The 11,166-nt window shown below is 34.2% G+C and overlaps 2 protein-coding genes across 4 annotated transcripts; both read right to left on the reverse strand.

The window, feature by feature from the left end:
• Positions 1-1,046: 1,046 nt before the first annotated feature.
• On the reverse strand, positions 1,047-4,809 carry LOC127260002 (protein RETICULATA-RELATED 4, chloroplastic-like). The gene is made up of 8 exons (XM_051287624.1): positions 3,984-4,809; positions 3,165-3,233; positions 2,620-2,751; positions 2,473-2,526; positions 2,345-2,389; positions 2,072-2,211; positions 1,610-1,735; positions 1,047-1,512 (listed from the first exon to the last, which is right to left on the reverse strand). The coding sequence occupies exons 1-8, from the start codon at positions 4,575-4,577 to the stop codon at positions 1,431-1,433; spliced, it is 1,242 nt and encodes a 413-aa protein (XP_051143581.1). The 5' UTR covers positions 4,578-4,809; the 3' UTR covers positions 1,047-1,430.
• A 1,756-nt stretch (positions 4,810-6,565) lies between these two features.
• Positions 6,566-9,920, reverse strand: LOC127260039 (nuclear transcription factor Y subunit A-1-like). 3 transcript variants are annotated; one of them, XM_051287679.1, is made up of 6 exons: positions 9,783-9,920; positions 8,274-8,633; positions 7,678-7,799; positions 7,513-7,581; positions 7,233-7,397; positions 6,566-7,156 (listed from the first exon to the last, which is right to left on the reverse strand). In XM_051287679.1, exons 2-6 carry the CDS (start codon positions 8,533-8,535, stop codon positions 6,842-6,844), a joined length of 933 nt encoding a protein of 310 aa, XP_051143636.1. In that variant the 5' UTR covers positions 8,536-8,633; positions 9,783-9,920; the 3' UTR covers positions 6,566-6,841. The 3 variants fall into 3 exon arrangements, with proteins under 3 accessions (XP_051143636.1, XP_051143637.1, XP_051143635.1); XM_051287680.1 differs by having other exon boundaries at positions 8,274-9,696; positions 9,783-9,896; XM_051287678.1 differs by having other exon boundaries at positions 8,274-9,903.
• Between the last annotated feature and the right edge of the window lie 1,246 nt (positions 9,921-11,166).

The raw sequence follows: 11,166 nt of genomic DNA on the forward strand, positions 1-11,166 counted from the left end.
ATGCCGTTAGATTGGCGATTGCGAAAATGGTGTATCAATTGTGTGTGTTTAAATAGATTAGGAAGCTCAAGACTAGTGCTTGTATGTGTATGTATTATATATATTTATATATATATATATATATATACACATTTTTTACTCAGCTTACAATATTTTTATTAAGCTCTCTAAATATATATTGTGAACTATTTGAGTCTTCCACACACCGAACTTTGTTCAACTTTCTAGCCGTTTTATTTTAATGATACTACTAATTTGAACTTTGATCAACTTTCTAGCCGTTTTATTTTAATGATACTACTAATTTTGACCAATCCTAATAGGTCAAGATGTGTTTATTTTGTGAGATTGTTAGAATTTTATTTATTTATTTTTTAATATGAAATATAAAGAGTTTTGGTATATTTTGTGAGATTGTTGAGAAGAATTTTTTTTTTTTTTTTTATATGAAATATAAAGAATACTGTAAAAAAAAAGGAAAAAATTGAAGTGAGATTGTTGAGAAGAATTTTTTTTTTTTTTTTTTTATATGAAATATAAAGAATACTGTAAAAAAAAAGGAAAAAATTGAAGTGAAATATAACTAATTGTGTAGAAAATACAAAATAATAAATGTATGTAATATACTAATTTTTTTTAGAAAAAATGTGTGAAAAAATAAATGGATAGAACAAAACAATTATATTTTCTAAACGACTTTTCGGTCATTTTGATTAAAAATACTATAAACAGACTAATAATAATTTAAATTTTAAAATCCAAACCAAACATATTAAATCTTAGGCTTATTTTGGATTAAAAATACAAATATTTCCTTCCTTCAAACCAAATTTGACATAAAAAACAAATAAAAACAAAAACAAAAGCCACATAATGGGTCAGCCCGCTTAAACCCATTAAACAATGGGGTATGGTCAATTACAGACTAAGCCCAATTCCATGTCTATAATTAGAAAGCAACATTTTTATCCAAAATAAACTCTAAATTACAAGCATCAAATTCGCATGTAGTAACTGAAATTAATTTGAATTCGTGTAAAAACCCGTACGAAAACGATTGATTGCTTTGAACAAGAACCGATGTCAAAAAAGCTCAACAAACCTCTCATCAAATACGCAATAATAATAATAATAATAATAAAAAACAACAAACATACTCTCTCACTCTTCTTCCTCTTCTTCTTCTTCTTCTTCTGCTGCTGCCTCTCATTGAAATTAAATTACAAAATACTTCTACTTCTACCAATATATTTATTCATAGAGGCAGAGCTTGAGTTGAGTCTTATTGAGCTCCATAAATTATTGCTCAACTTCAAAGCACCAAAGGGGACACACTATTTAAAACCCTGAAACTAGCTTGTTAACAGGCAAACAACTACACTACATGTGCCCAAATTGCGATTTCGAAAGCCGGAGGAGGGGGCTTACCTTCACTTAGAGTCATGGCTGACTATCTCGGATTCAATTTCATGAGCTTTCTGAATCCCTATAAGTCGCGCGTAATCGACCCACCTGTGAATGGAGGAGTATGTTATAACACCAGATTTGGAACTATATATATATATATATATATATGAAAAGGGTTAAATTTAAGTGGAACAAGACTTACAGTAATGAGCCCAAATAAGTGTTGCCTGTCCTCACTGCGAAGCAGAGGGCACTTAGAAGTAACTTCTGTTGGTGCAGCATTGGCTCTAGTATACGTTGCTCGACAACACCAGCCAATAATTGGTATCTGTTGGGAATAATAATTATAATACAGTTTCAACACAAATGCGGGGTGTGTTCGTTTATGGAATTTCCTAAAAACATCGAGTCAAACACCCTAATTTTTTTTTATTTCCTATATTATACTAAAAATCAATTTTACATTCAAAATATCAAGTTATCTTATCATACAACTATTCTAATTCAAAAATTTTACTATTTAAATTCCAACTCAAAATCCAAACTCCCAAACAAACACGTCAGTAATAGATTTGATGCATTTATATTTTATAAGTTGAAAATTGAAATGTATCCTATCCATCATATGTTCAATAAAAAAAATGCAAAATGTGGTCCCACATACCGAAGATTGCTGGAGACTGCCATATAGACACCATAGGCGACGCTAGTAGACAGCACTGGGACATTCTCAACCTCTTCTGCTGCAGACTGGTCGACAGCTTTGCGAGCATTGATCAATGCATTTGTCACAAGAGTACCAACCTAAAGATTAAAACCACATTCACATTCTTATTTGTCCAGTTCCACTTCCAAAGAAACTTTACAAAATATTATTAAAAAATAAAAGAAAATTTTATCTTCAAGTTTTGAAATCGGCAGGCATGTGAAAAATTACCAGAGACGAAGTAGTGCCAACAGCAAACAGCTTTGCTCCATTTCGCTGCAGAATGAAATTAATAATATGAGAAGGAAACTGACGCTTCAGCATTTTAAGTAAAAACGAGATTTTAAGGGTGTGCTAACCATTATGGCACCGACTCTCTGTAGCAATGAGAATGAACTTCCAGACAAAGCAACCTGTGAAGGGATTTAAATGAAGATTTTATCAAACAGTTCACATTTGCGATGTAAATATGAACCATAGCGCCGATGATTAAGTTAGTCAGTCACCTGAAATGCATTGTCGGGACAACTGTGCAAAAACTTAGCAAGGCGTCCTGCATTTAGTGCAAGAGGGGCGCGGAGAGAAACAGTAGGAGCCGGAAGGTAGACAAGCATAAAATCTGCTATAATGGCCATTACCTAATAATAGGACAGACATAAATGTAAAGATGAGATAATGACATATGGCTTAAGTGAAATGTAACATTAATTACAATTCCAGATGTCATGAGACCTACCATATCTAGTTTAACATATAATCCCGTATCAGGGTTGAACCAATCCACCCTAATTAATTCAACTGGAGAGAACTTCTATAAGTTATCTAAATATCCATTGACTTAGAGAGAGATAATGATGGTTTTATATTTATTTAGTACATTAATTCCCTCGTGAATCTCTCAGGTGGAGGTGATCAACTCTTTCACTGCAATAGTGAGTATCGGTGGAGATTAAATTATGGGCATTTCCTGCTCTAATACCACAAGTGGAGAGGGACATGTGTCATTTTCAATTAAATTCTCCGACAATAGCCATAAAACATGCTAACATACCACATCAGCAAAAACAATTTCCAGCTCTTTGAAAAAGTTTTCCCTGCGACGATCATATTCTGCAGCAGTCTGGGGAAAAAAAGAGTAAATTAGAACAGCCATAATGAAATGGTTAAAAAATGGACATAGCACAGAAAATAAAGGGAACGAGATTAGAAAATGCTTATGACCTGAAGATTAAACGATCCGACACATGATCTATGATATTGAAAGAATTATGAAATCATGAGAATATAGTCACTCTTGTTTTCTCAACTCTTAAAATTTCAGAAACTAGAAATCACATGATATGTAAACCAAACATATCCAAGTAAGGCATTTCTGTGATCTTATCATTTTCAAGGTGATATCTACAATAGAACATTATCATATACATATGCGTCAAAGACAATGATTGCATATGCAAATTTGCATACTCTGAAACATGAGATCAACTATAAGAAACAGAGGCATTTAGCAAACACATAACTGTGGTTGTAGAACATCTACAACAACCTCAGAGCCCAATCTACCCTGAATAAAATCCAAACATTCTAGATTCTAATTCAGACCTGCACCATAAAAGAAAACGAAAAAAATAAAACACACACACACACAGGCTGCAAAAACAAAACATGCCGGGCTATCAGAATATTATATTCATCACAGAAATAAAAATGACCATAAACCAACCAAAGGCACCTGCTTCATTCCAAGGTAAGCTACTAAACAGTCAAAACTGAGACAACAACAATCACTATAGACGAAAAACCAAAATTGTATATAATTACAGCATCGATATATGCAAAAACTATGTATTTTGGTAATTGATTTGTGTACCTTTGTAAACATCCCAACACCGCATTCCATGGCGACTTTAGCCAGGAAGAGATCATCCGCCAGCAGCCTCTCCTTGAATCCCCCAAACCTCATCAGCCACGAAAGAAATCCTGATTTTTCCAGATCGAAGTACCTCAAAACAATCGATCCAGGTATCCTTCCATCCTCTATGGCGGCTTTCAAATCATTAGGCAAGCTCTCGAGGCTCCTCCCAGCCTCCGTCAAAGCAATTAGAGCTTCCTCCTTGTTCCTCTTTTTGTTCTTATCCTCGTCCCCATCACCCCCGCCGCTATTGTCCCCGCCTCCACCTCCGCCGCGACCATTATTACTCCCTTCGTCTCCTCCGCCGCCGGAAAATTTAGCCTCAATTTCCGTGTCGCTGGCGGCAGTATTGGCGGAGAATGCTATAAATAAAGAACGCTGGTGCGCATGATTCGCCGAGATCGACAAAACCGAAGGCTTCGGAGCGGCGGGCAACGAAATCGACGTAGGTGCAAAACACGAATCTGCAAGGCTGCGAACATACAGTGCGCCTGGAGTCGGAGTCGGCGTCGGCGTCGAATGCGCGACGTAGAGAGTGCTGAAGATTGGCATTGCACGGCGGCGCGTCGGAGCTCGGCGTTCGTCTCTCCTTCCTCCCCTCGAGAACTCCGCGGCGGCGAATCTTAGGCGCTGCTACAAACAGCTTCCTGAATATAACCGTCTGTCTGCTCAGCCAACGCTGTCTAGGTTGGTTGGTATAATTAGGGCTTTGGCAATGATACGGTGCGGGCGGAGCAGGTGCACCGCAATAACAGCATTTATTGCGGAGATTTAAGGCCGCGTTCGTTTGGTAGGGTTGGAATTAGGAAAAGGTCGAAAGTCGGCACTGGAAGTAGCGGGCAGGCGGAGAATCCAAACAAACGCTGTATTTGAATATCGTTTTCGGACAGAGAAGGGAAAGGCGGCTGGTCCCCATCACAATAGCAAATTTCAAATATTAAAACAATATTTGATCTTCTTTACCATTGTTATTTATTTTAAAACAATAGTGTCGTTGTCATTACTTTTTACATTAATACATTCGATAAAAAATTTTTTTATTGTTCCAATATAATGATCTTCTTTACCATTGTTATCCATTTCAAATCAATAGCTCTCATTAACATTACTTTTTATACTAATAAATTCACCAGTAAAAGAAATCTTTTACCTGTACATTTTATGCATTATTAATATAATATCAATATTCTTTCAATTATGTGAATAGTATATTTAAAATTTAATTTTCAAACAAACACATCCAAAATGGAAATAGAAATAGAAGTGGGCAGAGCGATTTTTTTGTGTGATTCTCTGATCCTGTACGCTATACAATTTTAGGCAAATCTTTTGTTTTTTTTTTTGTTTTTATTTGAAAGTGGACATCCATCAATGGCTTTTTAGGATTAGCGAAAGCCAAGCCCAATACATACAATATATATATATATATATGTTATTGAATTCTTTTTTCATTTTTTTAATCTTTATGAAATAATAAATAATTATTTTATTAGAGCAAAAAGTATATTAGAAATAGAACAATAGATTCTATCTAATCCGATCAAATCGGTACGATATTGATTTGATTGTATCAATATATATATATACACATTTATGTTAAAATATGAATACCATATTGATCGACCGGATAAACAGCTGATATATACCCTAAAAATAGGATGAAGATAGTTGTTACTCTCTTTTAGTTGTTACGTGAGTAAACTTTTAAGTTCTACTTATTTATTAGTTTTCCGAAACTACAAATTAATACTCACTTCATTCCATAACAAAATATTTATTTTTTTATTTTGATCTGTCCCATAACAAAATATTCATTTTTTTTAGTAGATGTACTGTCTACTTAATATTACAAATACTCATGTAACTTCCAATATATTATACAAATACTATTACTTCGCACAATACTAATAAAGTCATTTTAGTCGCATTTACTTTATTTCTACTCTATTATAATATAATACTAATATATTTATAAGATTCGTACAAAAAGCAAATGGATACGTAATTATGAGATAGAGGAAGTATTTAATTCCATTATTATTGATATTTTCTAATACAATTGTCTGCTTTAATAAAAAAAAAAAAAAAAATTGGGTGTGAATTAATTTACTGAGGAGACATCAAAACTTTTCAAAATGATATAAAAAGTTGTCTTCATTTTTGGCAGTTTGCTTTGTGGAAAAAGAAGGTTTTACTTTGTCATTTATATAATAATAATAATTGATATTCGGATCGGATTCTGCATAGATGGCTCATGGCTGGTGACGTTGGTGTCTATTCCATTCTCTCTCTACTTTTCTCTTACTATTAATTAATGCAAAAGAAGATCCGACCCGTTATCCGATTCGGATCGATAATTGGGCATGCGATCGAACTACTTTAGTCTACGGTTCAATTTGAAGATCCTATGCTATTGCTAGCTAGCTAGCTAAACAACAACACGTGCATATCACGTGATCTATTTACAAACGCCAAGAAAACAATGAATAAACAACAACACGTATTAATCCTATGTAAGTTTTGTAGCAAATGTAAAGCAGAAAAATAAATATATTTTACCGATGCAATGCAACAAGAACATATATATAAATTGGAGCAATATTTTACTAAAATCAAACAAGCCCTCAAAGCAGTACATGCATAACTAAACTGATCCTAAAAGACATTTGGTACACACAAGAACAGGAACAAGAAGCCATTCCATCACTTACTCCTCTGCACAAACACTACTCAAAAGAACAGCCAAGAATGAATTGCCGACGACAATATTGAAAACCCGAAACTCACCGATTCATATCCAGATTGTCCCGTTCAGTTCACTGCATTGCAAGTGGATGATTAGACGAGACGCTTCCCCATTGCTGGCCTGAGCTATGCCCGTCGCCCATGTTCCCGGAACGTGACTGATATCCGTGCTCCTGCAAGTCAGGTTGGTTCTGAAAATTACCTGAGTTGTACAAATGTTGGGCATCAGGGGCTTCTGATCCACAGGAAGTCGATGGATTAATGGACTGTGGTGACGCGACTGTTTTTTTAGAAGAAGCGTTATTGTCAGATTTCTTGGCGAAGCGTCCCCCGGAACTCCTGGCCCTTCTCATGGCGTGCTGGTGTCTGGACTCATGGAGATATGGCTGCAAGTTGAAGAAAAATATAATGTTAATAGTGGTAGAGGAAGATGCTGCTTAGAAAGATGAATAGGAAAACCACCTTTCGGGATTTTATCAACTTCTTTTCGAGTTCTGCTTTGGCACGAGACTGGCGCCTCCGGAGGATACCTTTGTATTGTTTGGCATTCACATAAACCGGCTCCTGTGCCATCTCCAGGGGCAAGGGCATCCTCAAATGGTGTGTTGGATCATACAAATGTGGAATCTTGACTCGACCGAGGGGAAAATAAAAGAAAAAAATAAAAATGAAGATAAGATAAGATACTTGGAGAATCAGATTGGTTTCAGGCAAGGTTTTGTAGTCCAATTGATGCACATACCATAGGCTGGCCATAAGCAGCTGCCGTCATGCCACCACAGTAGGGATCGTATGGATTTGAAGCACATGCCTGCAAATAACTTGTCATTTGGACAAGATAATCCATTGCAATGTTTCAAGTTATAAAAGTTTTGGCACCCATAAATATATCATCTGATATTCTTACAATTGAGGGAGCAGCAAGCTCAAATTGTGCTGTTTGTGCAAGGTTACCGTTGGGTCTAGGTTGTGTGGTAGATCCAGCTTGCTGCAGATTTGTATCCTCCATCCTAGGATTTCCATCACGCCCTGACAAAGATTTAAACTGTTATTCAACAGAAGATGGAAGTTGTTCTATGATTCAATTTGTTTATTTATTTATATTCAACATGATTATTAGAAGTACAATTTGTTGGATATGATATTATATTGAACAAGGATAGCAATAGGTTATATTCATGCTTGATGTACAATGTCATTGCAAACAGAGATAAGGAACCTTTGCTAAGGCTATCGTCGAAGCAATGCAGGTATTGTATCAGGAAAGTCGTGGCAGTTCAATCATGCCGCTGGACAAAGATGCACATAACAAATGCAAAATAAATTCAAACATAAAACACAAAGAATCATGTACAGAGTTGATAGAACAAAAATACTCATAAAGTTAATGGTCAATTTTTCCTAATATCTCACAGGATCATCGACACCCTAAGAGCATACTAAACAATATTACAGGAACACAACCAAGTGAAGCTAAATAAGAATGGTATTCTTAATCCATACCTGTCAGGCCTGATACAGTACTCGATGTTTGTTTGATGGTTTCGTCATCTTCCTCATTCATTGCACCCTCAGACTGTGAAAGGCCATCAACAGAGTGTTCCAGCGATGATGTCTCAGATGCGTCTCCCTTCATCATTGGATGGGAGAAGGAATTATATCCAGTATTCTTCCACCATGGCCCAAAACATGAAGAAGAATTTTCTACATTGTAAAAGCTGGCTTCTCCTTGATTGGCGCTTTTAGATTTGGATTGCATGCTCATTAGTTCCCCAAATTACTGAAAACACTTGTCCTTGAAGAATCCGCAGAGGAGAAAAAGAACAAAAATGGGGATGACCAAACAATCTCTTATATGTTTGGCTGCACAAAAGATCAATTGAGACCACCAAGAAAACCAAATAGGTATGAAGGAATGAAATCAATAATGCCATAATCAATAACTGCAAACCAAACAACTATAGGCTTTCAACCATTTAATGAACAAAAGCTACGTTATTAATCGATCAAACAAATAATTACAGGGACAGAGGTTTCCCATTCAACTTATTCTTTTGTTGCACTTCAACATGGAAATGGCAAATACTCAACTCACATATATAATCTGAACCATAATTGTGACCAAATCAAAATTCATTAATAATGTCTAACAGAAGCTGTTTCTTCCGTTAACTTCTTATAGGAACATTACAGAACCTGAATGGCCCATTCAGGTTTAGGACAAAATGCTAGCTTTAGAATACCTTTAACATTAAGAGAAACACCATCAGAAGATTTTTAAAGGACAAAGGAAGCCAGAACACATAGTAAAATATAGAACACATGGATCTAGAAGACATGTGTCGAAGCCCAATTCTTCCCAAGCGATTTTCTATGATCTATAATATCATGTAATGCATTGACAGCACGCACTATATAAGAGAAACCCATACTTGAATCACATGTGTCCTAATTCAAAACGAGCATATAAAATCTAAAAAATATAGCACTAATTTGAAGATCTCAATCCACTACATCCTTGAGATCAATTTACTGCAATAACGGGAGAGCAAAAACAAACGCTAAATCTCCTTTGAGTTTAAATTGGAAGGCCAGGCCAGGCCAGGCAATGCAATGAATCCGCTTCTTCCATGGAAAACACAAGACAGCAATTTAAAATAAAAGAAGCTACTCGCACCTTCATCAACAATCAAGCAACAAATCCACCTCTCATATCAATAGCATAATAATAGATAGACAAATACTCATACTTATGTATAAACCGAACTTCCCCCATCAACAAGCACAGATACCGGAACTTAAACACACAACCCCTACCAAATTCACAAAGTCCAGCAAAAACAGAAACCGAAAACTAACATAATTACTCAAGAACAAACACGTAACGAATATTAGGAGCAGGAAAATGAGTCAGCACCACCAAGTCCTGTAGAACATGTTACAAAAATCGAAAGAAAAAATAATAAAAACAAGGCTACCAATCAAAGCGGTGACTTCAGAGCAAAAACCTACCTCGAATTTAAGAGGATTGTGAGAGAGAGAGAATTAGGAGTCAATGAGGAGAATGGGAGCGTAGAAATGGAGAAGCAGCAGAGAAGAGAGCATCTGCCTTGCGTCCATAATTTGAGGGTTCATTTTCTTGGGAGATTATTTATTTGTATTCATTGAGTCACTCGCAGAGGCACCAAAGATTTCGTGCCCCAATACGGGGCCCGCCTTAATTGACCCGTATCTTGCTCTCTTTATATTACTATTATTATTGTTATGTTAAAGTTTTTATTATTTTTATTTTTATTTTTATTTTTATTTTTTTTATTAAAAATAATCAGTATTTATAAAGGATTCAAAGTAAATAGTTTGTTGTATATAATGATGATTTCAGTTCATTTTTTTATTATATATTATTTTAAAAGTTTGATATTATCATAATATTAAATTTTTTAAAAATATTATAATGAATATCTAATTTTTTTAAATATCATGTCAAATAATTATATTATTATTATTACTTAAAATAATCGTAATTCTTTTTAAATGTCATTATTATTGTATGGCTAAACATAATAAAGTTAGAGACAGTTTCGTGTGCTAGGATTATAATATATAAAAAGTAAAATTAAAATAAAAAAAAAGTGGTTGTGCGACAGTAGGTGAGTTTATCATGATTTTTAAAATAAATATTAAAATTCCGAGAAGTCACATGACGCGCAGTGGGTCATCCGACGCGTGTCCTGGCGGTGGGCTCCACCTACACTTTAGTGGGCTACCAGTCACGGCCCAACCCATTATTTAAATTAGGAAAAACATTTTTACAAAATCAAAATCAAAACCGCAAACAGTATATAATAAATTATAATTAGTAAATAATTTAATTAAAATTAAATAAATTATAAATTATAAAATTTGTTTGGTTGGAGGATTGGATTAAATTTACACTGTTAATCCAATTTTTTTCCTCAAAAAACATCATATCAAACACCTATTTTTTAGTTTTTTATATTATACTAAAAATCAATTTTATATTCAAAATATCACATCACCACCTATTTATATCACATCATACAACTATTCAAATTCAAAATTTTTACTATTTAAATCCCAACTCAAAATCCAAATCCCCAAACAAACACACCCAAATAGAACAAAGTGCGTATAATTAAGCAGACAGATTCTTCACACCGAGACATTATAATTAGGCCATCTCCAACCCAACTCCAAATATATAATTTTATTTAACTATAATTCCATTTTTCACTATTATTCTTCAAATATTTAATTTTTTCTATTATTTTAAATAATTTTTTATTTTTATAATTTAAAATAAAATTTTAAAAAAATAAAAATTAAATTTATAATTTCAAAATTTTAAAAAATTAAAAAAAGAAAAAGAAAAAGA

Source organism: Andrographis paniculata, unplaced genomic scaffold (genome assembly GCF_009805555.1).
Source record: "Andrographis paniculata isolate CXL003 unplaced genomic scaffold, ASM980555v1 Contig60END, whole genome shotgun sequence".
NCBI lineage: Eukaryota > Viridiplantae > Streptophyta > Magnoliopsida > Lamiales > Acanthaceae > Andrographis > Andrographis paniculata.